The sequence below is a fragment of the Canis aureus genome, chromosome 7, assembly GCF_053574225.1.
Source record: "Canis aureus isolate CA01 chromosome 7, VMU_Caureus_v.1.0, whole genome shotgun sequence".
Taxonomy (NCBI): Eukaryota; Metazoa; Chordata; class Mammalia; order Carnivora; family Canidae; genus Canis; species Canis aureus.
The window spans coordinates 37081211-37099365 of NC_135617.1; the positions used below are offsets into that span (position 1 = coordinate 37081211).

Here is an 18155-nt window from a genome sequence, read left to right on the forward strand (position 1 = left end):
TTCATTTTCATAAGACAGATCAGCTTATCTTTTTATCATATAAAAAAATTCGTTACCAGTATCTTTTCCACTGCATTGACATCAGAACAGGCTAAACTCTTTAAAGACTGACCTTAATACAACATTACGGAAGATTTACTTTTTAAATAAGGATAAGTGAAATATAATGCTACTTTCCTTAATATCCATGAAAAAAAATTTAACTCGTGTTTAAACGCTTTTGATTTTATTAAAGAAAAGTATAAAATGTCAAATTCTATTTTTAAACACTTATTCTTTTACGAATCCATTGTCTCTTCATAGTGCCAGCCAGCATTTTTCCAGTATTTCTGGATATTCTAAATAGTGTAGCTCTAAAAAAATCTTGATATCTGAAACAGAAAAATGTAAATTACTGTTCCCAAGCCTTTAAATTTTCAACCGATAAAATTCACATCACAAAAATATTCTAATCACTTAAATTCAGTTTAATGTTCAGTATACTCATTCTAAATATAACCAACCTCCAGAATTTCTTGTAAAACTAAAAACCTATACCCATTTAACATCTCCCCATTTCCCCTGTTGGCTCCTGAAAACCACCATTGTACTTTCTGTGGACAGACTACTCTAGGCACCTTAAAGTGAAACTATACAATATTTGTCCTTGACAAAGTTATTTCACATGGTATAGTGTCATTAAGGTTTACTCATTGTGCCAAAGGTCAGAATTCCGCTTGACAGGCCAACTTGTTCATCCATTCATTCATGCCTGGATTGCCCTCACATAGAGCACATGCAGAGAGTGGCAGGCAGAATAAAAGACTCCCCACCGGGCAGGGAGCCTGATGCCAGGACCCTAGGGTCATGACCCAAGAGGAAGGCAGATGCTTAAAAGCCAGAGCCACATATTCTGCACAGTGGATACACCTTACATTCCCATCGATAAAGGCAGAACAGTTCCAATTTCTCCACATCCTTGCCAAAACTGTGATGGCAGCTATTCAATAGTAGCTATTCTAAGTTGTGAGGTGATCCTTAGCACAATGATTAGTGAGGTTGAACATCTTCTCATGTTTGTTGGCCATTTGTATATCGTATTTTGTAGAAATGTATTATTCAAGTCCTTTGTTCAATTTTTAATCAGGTTGCTCTTATTCGGTTTCAGCTCTATTATAGGTACTAATCCTTCATCAGATATGATTTGCATAAATCTATCCTCAAAGCTAGAGGAATTATGCTAAGCAAAGTCAGAAAAAGACAAATACCATGATTTTGCTCATGTGGAGTTTCAACAAGCAAAGGGAAAAAAACTCCAGGGCAGCCTGGGTGGCTCTGCAGTTTAGCGCCACCTTCAGCCCAGGGAGTGATCCTTGGTCCTAGGATGGAGTCCCACATCAGGCTCCCTGCATGGAGCCTGCTTCTCCCTCGGCCTGTGTCTCTGCCCCTCTGTGTCTCTCATGAATAAGTGAATTAAATCTTTAAAAAAAAGACTCTATAGAGAACTGAGTTACCCAAGGGGAGGTGGGTGGGGGCATGGGTAAGTGACAGGGATTAAGGAGGACACTTGTGATGAGCCCAGAGTGATGTATTTTAAATCCTCTAGTCTTTTCCTAGCACAAATGTTGCTATAAATCTTAGTATGTGTAATTTCTATCTCCATCAACTCCATTATACTCTAAGATTTTTTTTAATGATTTTATTTATGAGACAGAGGCAGAGACAGAGGGAGAAGCTGGCTCCATGCAGGGAGCCCGACGTGGGACTTGATCCCAGGTCTCCAGGACCATGTCCTGGGACGAAAGCAGGGGCTCAACCACTGAGCCGCCCAGGTGTCCCAGTTTTCTGTACAACTTAAATTGTCAACTCTGGCAATACTTAATCTAAGATTAACTGGAATGTAGGTAACAGATAGAGAATTACCCCTAATTTATTATGTTACTAACTCTTAGTGTATCTATTGCAATTATCTCTAACAGTGTAGTTAGTAAGGAAAGCAGTCATTTGAAAGCATTATTTAAATCTTACCTTTGAATAGGCTGGCACCACTTTTCAAGGAGACTAATAAAACTTCTTGGGTTTTCCTTGGGGTTTCCCCAACTTTCTTTCCGTTTCTTTTCTTAGTCTATGTGCCTCATACCTCTCGGCCATTGCCACAAGTTCCTCTGGGACGCTCTGAAATAAAACGTGTTACTGGGAATGAGGTTTCAGAGTAACAACTTTCATGCACCAGTTAATGCATGATAAGTGTACTGGGAAGCAACTGAAGGTTTACATGAGCAGGGAGTGGTGTAGCATCAGGGAAGCTTAGGGTCAATCTGGTTTTCTAGCTTGAAGATAGGTTGAGTTTAACATGCAAGGAGACATTTTCCATTGTTGGAAAAATGTCATGTCATGACTGGAAGGATTCTGTGACTGAAATGAAATTTAGAAGTCATATAAGATAGGGTTTTAAAAGAGTTCTTAGTTGTATAATCTCACCTGATGTGCTCTTTCCAGAATATTGATTAACTCGCCAGCAACTCTCCAGTCATTTCTGGTGATGAGCGTAATAGATATCCCTGTCCTCCTATAAAAGAGGTGGGGGGGTGACTCATGTTACTTGATTTTAATTTATACTCATGATTCAGTTAGCAAAACACTAAAAGTAATATCAAAACCTCAACTTTCACAAGCCCAAATGTGCATTATGCATTAAGTTAGCATCACTCAAACAGCAACTTGGAATCTCAACCTGAAGCTATTTAAACAGCATGTTTGTGGAGGATTTGACAGTTGTGCTTTTCGTGGGGAAGAGCCTCTTACTCAAGGACAATAGAGTAACCACTGGGGGAGAGTTCAATGTGACACTAGAAAGCAAAACAGTAAGAAAGCTGCAGCTAATCAGAGGGGTCTGGTTGAATCCAGGCCAACTAGACAGGGGTAAAGTAGCAAAGCGGGTGTCAGACGATTTACAGGCAAGATAAAAGTATTTTCTAGCTAAGAATACTCTGAAGGGAGCCCTGATAGTTGGCTTCTTTCATAGGTAGACTACTGACCCTGCTCTTCCAGTACGCCCCACTCTGTGTACATATTCTTCGATGTTCCGGGGGAAATCGTAATTATAGACATGTGTGATATCGTTGACGTCGAGACCTCTTGATGCCAAATCGGTGGCAATCAATATTCTTACTTTACCTAAAGAACAAAACCAAAAAGAATATACATTCTAACAAACCAACCCAAGATATAGCAGAAATGTATACTTTTCTCCCCAAATTTAATAGATTAAAACACTTAAGCATAAGAATGACAAAGAGGTATTTATAGTCTCTTAACTGGCGAGGGACGGCTGAGTGGCTCAGCAGTTAAGCTTCCGCCTTTGGCTCATGGCATGATCTTGTTCCCACATGGGGCTCCCCGCGAGGAGCCTGCTTCTCCCTCTGCCTGTGTCTCATTAATAAAATCCATTTAAAAACCATAAATAAACAATCCCTGAATCATCTGAACCACAAAGATATATGCCTTTCAGGTAAATTAGTGTAAATAACCCCACTACAAACTTCATATCCAATTCTAAATATTTGATCTTTGAGTGCTCACTTCAGCAGCAAACATTAATATTTGGTCTTTGAGTTTCGATAGTTCTAAAGATCTGATGAATAGAGCTCTAGCAAGTAGTTTTGGGATCTGCAAGCTGAGGATAGATCTTTCAAGCATGAAAAGGTGCTACCACTCAGCCAAACCCAGGCATTGTACCCTTAAGCTGCAAAAACTAATTGTATAAATGTACCTGTTTTAAAGTTTTCTAATGCTCTCTCTCGGTCACACTGCTCTCGATTGCCATGAAGAGATTCTACTGATACATGTTGCAGAATCAGGTCACTTGATAAATGGTCAGCACTGAAGCAAAAGATCAAGTCAGTGATCTCTACTTCAAATACCACTATCAATTCACTAGTTTTACTTCCATTAGCAAAAGACTGAAATAACATTATGTAAGACATGCATATCCCATTTGAGATTAGCATGGAAACAGAGCTAATGCTAAGCAAATTTGATTTAAGGATGTAAAAAAAATACCTACATGGCTTTTCGGCTGACAAACACTATGACTTTGTCCTGAGAAGATATGCTTTCCAGAAAACGTTGGATATGAGAGCGTTTCTCCTCTTCCGTGGTGACAATTATATTCTGTTTTACAGTACTTACAGCCTGAAGAGTAAAGATCACAGTATATCAAAACTGCCACGCGAGCCTTCTACATTGGTTCAGAACACATGTATTTCTATCACTGGTCAAGTTTTAATAAATTGCTAACAGGAAAGAGAAAGGTCCTGTCAAAATGATCTATATCTACTCAAGGATTTGTACACCTAAGGCTTTTGCTTCTTATTAACCCAAGTTGAGTTGGAAAAGAATGCTTGGCAGTGTTGAAAGCAATTGGTTACTATTGTTGTAAAAGAACCATGGAGTAAAGCCGAATTGTCATGACTTTGGGTACAGTCCTTACAAAGGAAGATGATTAGCTTAGGACAAAAGTTCTTATTTAATTTGGACAAATTATCATTGATATAATTTAACCCAGATAATATAGGTTTTTAATAGCATTTAGTGAATGTAAAGGACCTATCTAGCCTCACTTTCCATGAAATCTAATGAAATCAACCTAGGCAATGACCTATCACTGCTACTGGTAAGTAAAATGTCATTTCACTAATGAATTGAAAGGCCAATCTCGATTTAAGTGAAAAGCCAGATAGCTTTATAATGGAGGGGATACATAGAGACCTTTATAATTACCAACATCTGAACCCAATCATCATAACCTCACCAAGAGAACAGACTTACATGCACCGATGTTGACCTAGTTTATAACCTGATTAAGAAAATAAGAACAAGGAATAGATACTTATAGTATTAAGGGATCATTAAAATTTTAGATGTCACATAACAGTACAGGAATGTTAAGATTACCCTCAGATGTATATTGAAGTACTTATGAGTAAAATGATGTATCTAGGGTCTTCTCTAATTAGGGAGTGAGTAGACATGCCAAAACACAAGGTAAATTTTCATAATTAAAAAAAACAAGCTTACAACTAAATCCAAAGTGCCAACATATACAATCATTGGTGCTTTCAAATATGACTGTGCAAGTCGACGGACAGCATATGGCCAGGTTGCACTGGAAATAAAACATGTCAAGGTTATTATAAATCCATTAAGTTTCTCAAATACTATAAATCAGATTACCCATGAAAGACAAAGTTATTTTTGAATAAGGGAGATTTCACAGAAAATACTTCAGAGAATTGCTCAAGTATAGTGAAGATACTAGATGAAACCTTTAAGTTTAACAAATAGGTTTATAAGCCAAAGGTTAAGGAGATCTATACCTTAAATTCTAATCTGAATTCTAATCTAAAATGAATCATTGGCGTTGTAAAAAAAAAAAAAACAAAAAGCCTAGTAGTTTTGTCACCATTGTCAGGCAAAGAACAAAGTGCTTAGGTAAAATAAAGGCATGGAAGGACATAAATTCAAATGTTTCTTCATCTACATATTATGAAATCACCTTTTATACTTTTACAGTAATAACAGTGGAAAGATAAGGAAACAAACGAGTGTATTAAAGAATGAGGAAACAATTTCCCCAATTATATGCTACTTTTTATATTAATGGCACAAAGGTTATAAGCCCAGGAGTATAGATTACACTGCATTTTAAGTATTGTTGGGGCACCTGGGTGGCACAGTCTGGTGGGTGCCTTCCACTCGTCATGATTTTGGGGTCCTAGGACTGAGCCCTGCCTCAGGCTCCCTGCTCAGTTGAGAGTCCGCTTCTCCCTCTGCTTATACTCTCTGCTTATCCCTCTCACTTATACTCACTCATGCTCTTTCAAGTAAGATTTTAAAATCGTTTCTCAGTTTTATCTTGGGCAAAAAATGTACTCAGTAATCAAAGGTTTGGCTAAGCACAGGTGATCAAACGTGAGGCCCTCCACTATGAAACAAATCTCCCTCCAGGGAGAGGTCCTGGCAAACTTTTATAACAATGTCTGTAACTTAAAGAAATCTAATAGTTATTGTTACACCGTTACACTGAGCTACTATACTAAGTGATAACATGCCTTTCACCTAAAGATCTCAAATACTTTCAAGGCTCAAATCCTCTGGGGAAATCAGCAAAAATTGAGTCCAGTCCACTGATTTCTAATTTGCAGTGCAATTAGGCATATACCTACCTTGTCATAATGGTTTGCCTATCTGGGCGCACATCTAACAAAATCTTCATTATCTGGGGTTCAAATCCCATATCTAGCATCTTGTCAGCTTCATCTAATACCTGCATTAAAAATGATAGTGGCCACATTAGATAAGGATGTTCTGGCTGAACATGATACTATGATACAGTAATTCTCTCATTTCCCCTATTACTTAAGCCACAATTTTGTTTTCTTCAATACTAAATAAGTAGATCCAGAGTTTTAACAGATTGGTTTGATTTTTTAAGTTGGCTAATTTCTAGATCTAATGAAAAAAAATATAAATGTCTGAACTATCCACATGGAGGAGTGCCTGGGTGGCTCATTTGGTTACGTTTTACTCTTGGCTCAGGTCATGATCTTGGGGTCATGGAATCAAGCCCCATGAGGGGTTCTGTGCTCAGTGCCAGAGTCTGCTTGTTCTTCTCCCTCTGCCCCCACCCTGCTTATATGGGCTCTCTAAAATGTTTAAATAAAATCCATAGATTGTCTTTTCTACTTGTCTACATTTTCCAACTTTCAAACATTAAAATAGAATTCTTAAAACCCTTATTTTAACACACTAGAGGGAATGGAAATTCCTAGGATTTGAAACCATTATAAAATGGCCAATCATTCTAAAATACGTATTTTAATAGTTCAGTTCTGAGGTGCACTGCTGGCTCAGTCGGTAGAGCATATGACTTGATTTTAGGATTGTAAGTTTTAACACCACATTGGGTACAGAGATTACTTAATAAAATCATAATTCAGTAAGAGTTCAGTTCTTCCTCTTAGTTCTCCAAACCCTTACCAAGTAGGTTATACTTCTGAGGTTGACGAAGTTATTCATTTGTAGATCATTCAGCCTCCCAGGAGTTGCAATAATAATATCTACTCCTTTTTTCAGGTCTTGTATTTGTCCATTTCTATCTCCACCACCATATATACACACACTTAAAAAAAAATGAGGTTCAGGTAAGGAATGTTCCATCACAATGTAAAATCCCAACCAACGGAAACATTTGGGGTATAAAAGGTATGTAAGTCAGAAAGAGTATCAAATACCCTCTGGGTAGTGTTTGCCCCATTCTGATACCAAGCCACACCCATAACTCTCACTACCCCATGGTGATGTGTCCTAAAGAGCAATGTTTGCATCGCTGTTACTTGACTTCACAACCCTGGCTACCATTGATTTGAACTGGGGTAATGCTTGACCCATGCTAAGCCATTCAGATTATCTCAATGTGTGAAAAATAATGGGGATGTATAAAACTATGAATTATTTTTTTTTTTTATTTTTTTAAACTACGAATTATTAAAGTGCTGACACAAGAACGAAAAGATGACTTTACCTTTTAAGGCCTTTATACGAATACTTAGAACATTCAGCTTCTACCTGAAGCGCTAATTCCCTCGTGGGTGTGAGGACTAACATGCCGGGGCCGTTCCTTTTTTCTCTAATTCTTTGGAGAGAAAATAATTATTAAAGTACTTGTCTTAGACACATAGTACGTTCAGTGGTTTCAGAATTTGTAAGAACAGATGTTAAGTCACATGTACCAAAGGTGGAAAAATACTGAACGGCACACCCAAGGGCCCAAATACCAGCCTTTTCATTTAACATCACTAGTGCTTTCCTGTGTCAAGATTCTCATACAACTGTAATGGACATAATTGAAAAGTTTCCAGTATTTCACTCTTATGACTTTCACTATTAAGACTACCCATTACTTCCTAAAAATTGACAATTTCTACTCTCACCAGCATGCTGCAGGTGCAATTCCCAGAAGCTAGGCATTACTCTTTGACTAATGCAACACAAAGAAACTTGCATTTTTAGTATCTATATCTATGAACCCCCTATAAAAAACCCAGCTGTAGAAATTCTTACACAGGCTGTGAGTCAAGATGGATGAATCCTGGCATTAAATAAGACAACGTCTTCCCCGTTCCGGTTTGAGCTACTCCAATGAGATCTATTCCTTGTAGAACTATTGGCCATGCCTGTGACTAAAAAGATTCATGTTAAATTAAAAGTGCATTTTAAAAAAGTGCATTTTAGTCAAGTGCCCCTCCTCTTCCAAGCCCAACCTTTAAGATTTTATGACAGAAAGCAAGCACAAGCAGGGGGTGCAGCAGGAGAGGGAGAAGCAGAGTCCCTGCTGAGCAGGGAGCCCACCTCAGAGTTTGCTCTGAGGACCCAGGGCCCCCTAACCCCAAACTTCTTTTAAGACCTTTCTAGGCACTGGTGGTACAAGAGGGTACCAGGAGACTGTTCATAAGGGATATTTACTCTGGTGATTTAACTTCTAATAATCAGATATTGTTTGTGGGAGGGCATCAGTAAAATACTGGAATTAAAGCATACCTGGATTGGCGTTGGTTTTTGAAACCCTGCCCTTTTAAAGTTTTCCATAACTTCTGGATAATATTGAAAAGCATCCTCAAATTTACAAGTAGGATTGGGTATACGGCGCTTTTCGCCTTCTTTTAAGTCATCGCACATTATATTATTATTTTCTTTCCTTTAAGGAAAAATACAAATATTAGCATCTTTGGTCACCTTTATTCTCCACGCAAGAAATTTTACTAAAGAGTTTTTATTTGAGTTAAGAGAGATAGCAAGAGCTTGAGTGGGTAGGTGAGAGAAGCAGGCTTCCCACTGAGAAGTAAGACCACCTTGTGGCTCAATTCCAAGACCCTGGTATCATTACTTGAGCTGAAGGGGCATACACTTAACTGACCGAGGCGCCAAGACAAAATTTTTGCCAGCATTATTTCATCATATCTAGAAATTCAACTGCAACTGGAACTGTAAAGCTACAGTAAAATGTAGCTAAATAGAAGTGAGCCCATCTTTTTCTTATCAGATCAGTTAATAGAAAGGAAAAAAATTACATTGTATGAATGGGCCACTGAAATTTCATGGAAAGGTGAATAGAGCCTGAAATCACACACTTTGTGATTCAACTCAGACTTGGCCTACACAAAACTACAATGTTCCACACATTTTCTTAATTTATCCTCAAAGATTCTGTCAAATAGGATTAATTCTCATGACAGTTGATCATTAGTTACTTGTCCAAGTCTGAGTACTACCCCAACTCTAGAATAACTGTTCTTTCTGCTATATTTAGTTTTATAATACTTTGATAGAAATATTGCTCCTAGGACCTTTAATTCAAGAAATTAAGCATTAAAGAATAAGAAATGCATCAAACCAACTTAATGATTTTCAACAGTTGTAGAAATTCTCTAAAACTGCTGTCCAATACGGGCACTAACCACAAGTCTCTTAAACTTTAAATTGAAAACTCAGTTCCTTAATCATAACTAGCCATATATTAAGCATTCAATAGCTAGTAACTATACACAAATGTAGCCCTTTTTCATCTTTGCAGAAGGTTTCATTGATACTGATGCCCTAAAATACACATGATGCAACCCAAGTTTACGTGAATACCAGAGGTAGTCTTCAAATGCAATCACTTAGAATGTTTGCCTGAGTAACTATATAAATAAATAAAACTACCTACCTCCATGAGTCTACTTGCTCTTGTGACATTGAACTTGTTGTTTCTGATTGCCTATAAAAGTTTTTCTTAATTGGAGGTAAGTCTGAGACAAAGATGAAAATTAAAATTGATAAATTAGAATTTACAGTTCACTGAAACTTATTCTAAGTAAAGTAAATCAAACTAAAATATTAAACTCATCTTAGTATTAGTTTTTTGCCAGTCAGGCTTATGCTATGCTCTAAGATCTATTTTGCTTTGCCTTTTTACCCAAGAAAGAGATCCTTAATTTTAATATAAAAGTATGCTTTATAAGGCAATCATCCCAATTGATGGGTCTTCTATCCAACCCATTTCTGTTTAGGAATAGACTATTTCTTATTCCCCTTTCTTGAGACTATTCTTATATACCCAATATACTTCCTCCAAAATTTAATACCTTTTCTGGTCCCCCTATCCCGAACCTTTCCGCCACAAATACTGCCAAGGTGGTACTGGTAACATGTATATAGACCTACCACTGAATTTATCAATGTTAATACTTGTCACTGTTGGTGCATTAATTTTAAACTTTAAACTTAAATTTGCTGTATTGCTGCCTCACTTGATAGCCAATATCAGTTCCTGAATTTACCCCGAAATTTAGTGAATGACATGAAACATTACACTCCATATATTTCCAAGTAAGACTCATTTAAAATTAAAGCAACTGAAAAACCCCAATCTCTCCAACTATGTTTCCTGTTAAATGGTTTTCCTTTTATATGGTCTGTCAGCCAGGTCACTCCAGGTTCAATTTTTGCTCAACCAGTCCATTTTAAACTACTTATGGTTAGCATGTTCATTGCCTTCATTTTCCCCTTGGGCCCAATTTTCTATTTTATTAACTTTTTGCTGTGAGTTACCTCAAATAAGAAAATGTTAAATCTTATTCCCCACTTATAGCATAGATTACAGCAGACAACGTAGAAACAAATCTTGCCCTAGAGACTAACTGTGGCTCTTAATATTTTACTATCATTTTTATTACTAAAATAAGACACTTTAGAATAAAGAAACCTCAAGAGGTAAAAAAAAAAAAAAAGACACAAAACACCTCAAGAGGTACATCAACACTAAGTAAACAGTAGGATATAGCACTAACCTTCCCACTTTTTTCTCCCCCATTTCAAAGCATCTTCTCGAATTTGATCCCAATCAATCACTGGCTGATTCTCTGTAACATTACTATCTGTCCTTACATCTCTTCCAACAGAAGGTTGGAATTCAACAATATCTGTTAAAATATTTTTACCAAATTAGTTTGAATATACTAATTGTACAAATTCCCCCAAACCACTTTACTATTGTGTTTAAAAACCAGAGTAAAAAAAATTAAAAATTAAAAATAAATTAAAAAAAAACAGAGTAAGCTTAAAACATAAAATGTGGGTTTTAGTACTACAGTGCTATAATACTAGTCATGGTCTGGCAGATTCATGAAATGGAAAACAAATTTATTGAAGGAAAATAGTATGAGAGCCTAGGTTTGCTAACAAATCACATACCAATCTTCAGAATAATCCTATGATGCAGATGTCACCCCAGGTTAACAGATGTTTTATTTTATTTTACTTTATTTTTACTGATTCATGACATCGGCAGAAGAAGCAGTATCCCTTTGGGGAGCCAGATGCAGGATTCATCCTACCCTGGGATCAGGACCTGAACCAAAGGCAGCCACTAAACCACCTAGCTACCCCAGGCTTCCCCAGATGAAGAGTTTTAAAGGCTTCCTAGAGTTCCTGTGCCAAGAAATACCAAGAGGCTGCCATCTGAACCAAAGATGTTGTTCTTCCACATTGTTTCTGGAAATGGCTCAATAATGGTTCTCTAGTCTAAGCAGATCCGAGATTTGTTTAAAATTAAATCTGTGATTTTTAAGTGAACTCTGCCCAATATGAGGCTTGGACTCATGACCCCAAAAATCAAGAATCACACTGAGGAAACGAGATGCCCTGAAGATTTTTAAATATCAAATTATTGTGCAGTTTTCAAAATCAGTCACATTCTAGGGGAGAGATAATAGAATCAAAAGGGCAGGACTAACCCTTCTACCAGTAATAGTGTATTATTATAATTTTTTTTCACTTATCTGTGTCTGAAAGTGAAACTGCTAGGCTTAACCACAGAAATAAAGTATTTTAATTTCAGGGAAACAATATTCTGAAATTTCAAAGACAGTAACAGACAAGAAATCTTGTCAGGAAAAGTAATTATAATGCCTTACCACGCTGAATGCAATTGTAAAAATTTTACAAAGCTCTAGTAGGCAGAAATTACTTACCAATTCTGGATTTCGAATTGTAATTTTCTTGTTTTTTAACAAGATTATCTATCGCTGTTTTGGCCTTTGCTTGCATCACCTTGTTCCCAAAAATTCTGACCTCTGCTTCTGGATAAGCTTTTATTATCTAGATGCAGGAGAAAAAATGAGACTGAAGTCCTCTTACCATGCCCTACTCAAAAAAACCACCACTCAACTACAAACAGTATTAAAATTTAAAGTATAGTATTGCTTCCAATCAGTATCATGTTCTAATTTTTGAAGGCATTCTACATTTAACAATTTTTTTTAATTTTTAATTTATTTATGATAGTCACACAGAGAGAGAGGCAGAGACATAGGCAGAGGGAGAAGCAGGCTCCATACACCAGGAGCCCGATGTGGGATTCGATCCCGGGTCTCCAGGATCACGCCCTGGGCCAAAGGCAGGCGCTAAACCGCTGCGCCACCCAGGGATCCCTACATTTAACAAATTTATCCTGAGATTTACCTCCTGGTTGGATGAAAAGGAGCTGGACAATCTAAATTTAAAAAGTACTGTGACCACTAGGGAATAAATTCAGCATCTACTTATTACAAAATTAAGGCATTCACCTGACATCTTAACTATTAAACGGTAATTTGGCAAATATTACATAACTGTAGGCATTAATCTATGTGCTTTATAAATAGCTGATTGAACTGTCAGGCTGCCTATGTAAACTTAACTTGAGGGAATGCTATACTTATACCACATCTATGGTAGTGGAAGCCATCATACTACAAGGCTAACATGACATTTGAAGCATAGGACATACAAATCACATCTTTAAATGTACATAATCTCAGATGCCCTCACTGATTCAAAAAAAATACACACTGCTGAACCAAATGCTATCTTAGGCTGGTGATTCAAACAAAGCTTGCCATTTGCACTGTTTATAGACACAACTCTAGAAATTCTTAAATGAGGCTGAAACAGATGCTGGGAAACTGGAAAAGAGACCTACATAGAATGGGAATGCAGGAGGTCTTAGATCTTCCCAGTGAGCAGGAGTTCTAAGCTAAGCTAGGAGAATGTGACTGGAGGCCAGCTGGAGATGTGAAGAGGGATTTCAGGGAGGGAGTGAAGAGAAAGGAGGCTGGAAGTCAAGAGTCAGATCAAGTGAATCATGCTAAGTCTAGACTTCTTAAGAGTCTGAGATATGAATAGTTTTTATACAGGAAAAACAATTTGTGTTTTAGAAGATTGCCCTGGTCGTAGTAGAGAATGGTTAGAGGTGGGGGGCAGGGGCGGGGGAGACCATAAGCAGGAGGAACAGTTAGAGAAAATCTGGCAAGTGATGTGATTCCCCTTGAGAAATACAGAAGTAGGAAGAACTCAGTGATGCACTGGTTGCAGGATAAGGAGAATGAGACTTCCAGCTTGGGAACTAGGTGAATGATGTTGCTATGGAACACAGCAGGGCAAGGTTTGAGGGTTGGGAGCCAGGAAGCACATAATGAGTATTCCCCAAAGATCTCATTTGTCAGGGAGATTATCTCTAAAGATTTTTACCTCCAAGAGTCACAAAACCTAGACCTAGAATGGACCATAGTATGACCATTCCTGGAATATAGCAGTCTAAAGAGCTTTGGCAACTTATCTAGATTACCACAGTGTGTTAATAACAGAATTAGAGTTATAAATGAATAATGCATTGGGGAATTAAGAACCCAGACCACTTACCTGTATTTTCGTGTTTGTTGTAGTTTGGAGGTCTTTTATTTTGGACCCCCCACGACCTGTTTTTTAAAAAAAAAATTAAGTTGTAATAAAAACCACAACTGGGTATCACTTCATACATCTTAGAATGGCCATCAAAAATACAAAGACAGGAGTGCCTCAGATCATGATCCCAGGGAGCTGGGATGAAGCCCAGCAACTGGCCCCCTATTCTGTATATGTGCTGCCAAAGCGAGCACATAGCCCCCTATTCTGAAGGGAGTCTGCTTCTCCCTCTGCCTGCCCCCTACTCATGCTCTCGCTCTGCTCACAAATATTTAAAAAAATACAAGTGTTGAGAATGTGAAAAGGGAAGCCTTGTGCACTGTTGGTGGGAATGTATATTGGTACAGGTATGGAGTTTCCCCCAAAAAACTAAAAATATATCTACCATATCTGCCCAGCAACTCTGCTTATGGATATATACCTAAAGGAAAATCAATATCGCAGAGATATCTATACTCCTGTGTTCATTACATCATTTTTCACAAGTCATAAAGTGGGAACAATTTGCCTATCAGATCACTGGATGAAGAAACATGCTCAACATGCTAGAAATCTCAGCCTTAAAAAAGGAAATCTTATTAAAAAAAAAAAAAAGGAAATCCTATCATTTGCAACATGAACCTTGATGTTATGCTAAATGAAATACCAATCACAAAAGACAAAGTGCATGACCACATAATCATAGAAACAAAGTAGAATGGCATTTGCCAGAGATGAGGAAACGGGGAATTCGTTGTTCAATGGATATTTGTCAACCAAATCGAAGACATTTTAGAGATCTCATACAACATTGTTCTTATAGTTAACAGTACTATATAGCACACTGCGCTTATAAACTTACATTTTTAATACAGTAAGAAAAATCATGGTTCCAGAACCAACATTAAGTGGGTGTTCTCTAGCACAGTGCCTACAGTCACAGGTGTTCAATGAGTGTTGAGAGGGTGTTTTAGTGCAAGCCTAGGGGCTTTCATTTATAGAGCAACACTCTTCAGATCTTTGAGCCTGAGCCTCCTTGAGGGAACAATAACTACCTGGTTGAGCAAACCAGTCTAATGTTCTATTGAGTAGCAGCCTAAAAAATGTGGTCATTGTTCTTCAAAAACAGGTATAAAAAGGGTAAAACAAAAATATTAGTTCCCATACCTAACAAGCAAAATATTGGAATTTACCCTCAGTCTTAATGTCCACAAATGGGGTAATCGTCCTATCGTTTCTAAGTGTTTTTCAAAAATGAATTGTAATGGGATCCCTGGGTGGTGCAGCGGTTTAGCGCCTGCCTTTGGCCCGGGGAGCGATCCTGGAGACCCGGGATCGAATCCCAGGTCGGGCTCCCGGTGCATGGAGCCTGCTTCTCCCTCTGCCTGTGTCTCTGCCTCTCTCTCTCTCTCACTGTGTCATAAAAAATTTAAAAAAAAAATGAATTGTAAGACTCAAGACGTACTAAGATCCCGTTTTTTTTAAAGATTTATTTATTTATTCATGATAGAGAGTGAGGCAGAGACACAGGAGGAGGGAGAAGCAGGCTCCATGCCGGGAGTCCGACGTGGTACTCGATCCCGGGACTCCAGAATCGCATCCTGGGCCAAAGGCAGGCGCCAAGCCGCTGAGCCACCCAGGGATCCCCAAGATCCCGTTTTTTCAACAGATAAAGCATATTCAAGAGAAACTACCTGCAAGATAGAGCCAATGCTCTGAATAACCCTATAATATCCTACACCTTCAATGGCTCTAAAACGGAGCTCAAAGATTGTACTCAGCATTGCTTTGTTGCTCATTTTGGGGTAAGCCAAGGAAAGGGCTGACCTTTCGTCCCAAAGATTTCATAAATGTATGACTTTGCTCTACCAAAAACATCGTCCCCACGAAATATCAAAAGATTCATTGAACGACATAGTTGTAGCATCACGAGCGATCATAAATGCCGCAGGGAACCAGCTGAATCCCCTAGGTGGCAGCTGATTGGAGGCGAGGGCAGCGGGGCGGGGAATGCCCTCCCCGGGTGCCCCCCGGCCGCACCCACCCCCGCCCCCGCCCCCGCCCCCGCCCCCGCCCCCGCCCCCGCCCCCGCCGGCACACTGGTCCTCCCTGCGCTCACCGATCACAGCGCCGACCCACACGTTCTTCAACCCAAAGCAGAGCGGCGGTTCCCGGGGACCGGCGGCCACAGGCTGCTGGAGGCCGGAGTTCTTCCAGACGCCGCCCCTGCCGCCCCTACTGGCCTCCCTACTTCTTCGATTCGGGTCCTCCGCCGGCCTCCTCTCTGGAGCCCGGGACACTGCCGAGCTTCGCCGAGAAGCAACGACCCATGAGGAGGCGTTGGCGCCTGCTTCTTGTCTCGACATGGTTCCGAAGGAAGATCCGGCGTGTCCGACGTCGCTCCGCTCCGGGCCCGCACCTCTCCACCGTGCCGTCGTGCCTTTCTACGAGGGCATCCACGCAGCCGCTACTTAAGGAGCCCGCTCGAGGCTCGCCCCGCCCCTCCCCGCCCTGGCCGCACATCCATTGGTCGACAAGATGTTCTGGGCGGGACCTTTACGGCTGGGCCAATCCACTTTCTTAATCGTGTGAGCGCTCCTTGAACTAGTCAAGGCGCCGGCTTTAAGTTCCTTTTCAGGCGTGGGACACCCTCGGGCTGTTTTCATGTCTTGCCCTACTGAAATCCCACCCCAAACACCCACCATCTCAGGGACTCGGAAACGTCAGTCCCTTTCACTACCTGATCCAGTACTACATTAAAAAAATATGAAACAAAACGTTGACAAAACAGCATCTATTATTGTTATAAGAGCAGCACTATGATATATTTAAACCTATATTCATTTTTTAAATATTGGTTTTGATCCACAAAATATAATGACCCACAGTTTTAAAACCCCTGGGCTGAAAAATGCTACTTCAACGCTTCACACAACACTTGACCTGAATACTTGCTGTGGTGTTAGAGATAACGAAATAAATATAATAAATGTTTGAAGCACTCCCATTGTTGCACAGTGGCTGTGGCTGGACATATTTCAGGGATGCAAGCCAGCTAGGAGTGCCCCTGATTTGATTAAGATCTCTGAATTGCCTAAACAAACCCAGTTCATTCACCATCAAACAAGGTAGTTATTTATTACATTAGGATCTGTTGTCCCTGCTGAGGAAAGAAAGAAAAGAAAGAAAAGAAACAAAGAAAAGAAACTGTGACTAAACCTGGTCCATACAAGTTGAATGGGATCAACTCATATAGGATTAATTGTAACTCTTTAATGTAATCTTCTCTGGAGAAATAGGATTACAGTGCTATTACAGCAGTCAGGAGCTAGATTTTCAATCCAATCTAGGCTAGACTAGTCTAATCTAATGCTAATATTCTGTTTGAGGATTTTTTTCTCATGAGAAAGAGATCTAGTTTTCTTGCAATGTCTTTGGTTTTGGTATTGGGTTAATGAGGAAATTTTGTTTATCTTCTATTTTCTGGAAGAGAGTATAGAAAACTGGTATGATTTCTTCTTAAAATGTTTTGTGCAGGGCAGCCCGGGTGGCTCAGCGGTTTAGCACTGCCTTCAGCCCAAGGTGTGATCCTGGAGACCCGGGATCGAGTCCCACATCAGGCTCCCTGCATGGAGCCTGCTTCTCCCTCTGCCTGTGTCTCTGCCTCTCTCTCGCTCTCTGTGTCTCTCATGAATAAATAAATAAATAATAAAATCTTAAATAAAAAAAAAATGTTTTGTGCAAATCACTAGTGAATAAATCTGGGCCTGGTCCTTTCTGTTTTGTAAAATTAAGTGATTTAATTTCTTAATTTTTTTTCCTATTCAGTTTATTTCTTGTGAGTTTTGGCAGATTGTGTCTTTCAAGGAATTGATTCATTTCATCTATCAAATTTATGGACATAGAGTTGTTCATAGTATGCTTTCATTATCTCTTTAAAGTCCATGGGAAAAAATAAATAAATAAAGTCCATGGGATATGTAGTGATGTCCCCTTTTTCGTTTTTGATATTAGTAATTTGTGTCTTGTTTCTTTTTTTCTATGTTGGCCTGGCTAGAAGTTTCTGATTTGATTACTCTTTTCAAAGAACCAGCTTTTAGGTTGATCCATTTTCTCTATTGATTTCCTGCTTTCATTTTCATTGATATTTACTCTAATTTTTATTATTTCTTTTCTTCTGCTTACTTTGTAATTTGCTCTTATTTTTTTAGTTTCCTAAGATGTAAACTTAGATGTTTGATTTTAGATTTTTCTTCTTTTCTAATATATGCATTCAAGGCTATAAATTTCCCTCTAAGCTCTCTGAACCTGTGGCTTGTCTTTTCATTCTCATAACAGTGTCTTTCATAGAGCAGAAGTTTAAAATTTTAAGT

At 38.8% G+C, this 18155-nt stretch overlaps 1 protein-coding gene across 2 annotated transcripts; it reads right to left on the reverse strand.

Moving 5' to 3' along the window:
- Positions 1–204: 204 nt before the first annotated feature.
- On the reverse strand, positions 205–16261 carry DDX43 (DEAD-box helicase 43). Of its 2 annotated transcripts, XM_077903386.1 has the most exons (17): positions 15902–16260; positions 13762–13817; positions 12054–12180; positions 10872–11003; positions 9749–9830; positions 8581–8737; positions 8104–8222; positions 7565–7675; positions 7021–7162; positions 6207–6307; positions 5059–5146; positions 4046–4173; positions 3752–3861; positions 3018–3156; positions 2461–2548; positions 2008–2154; positions 205–371 (listed from the first exon to the last, which is right to left on the reverse strand). In XM_077903386.1, the coding sequence occupies exons 1-16, from the start codon at positions 16146–16148 to the stop codon at positions 2041–2043; spliced, it is 1941 nt and encodes a 646-aa protein (XP_077759512.1). In that variant the 5' UTR covers positions 16149–16260; the 3' UTR covers positions 205–371; positions 2008–2040. The 2 variants fall into 2 exon arrangements, with proteins under 2 accessions (XP_077759512.1, XP_077759513.1); XM_077903387.1 differs by lacking the exon at positions 10872–11003 and having other exon boundaries at positions 15902–16261.
- Positions 16262–18155: the final 1894 nt, after the last annotated feature.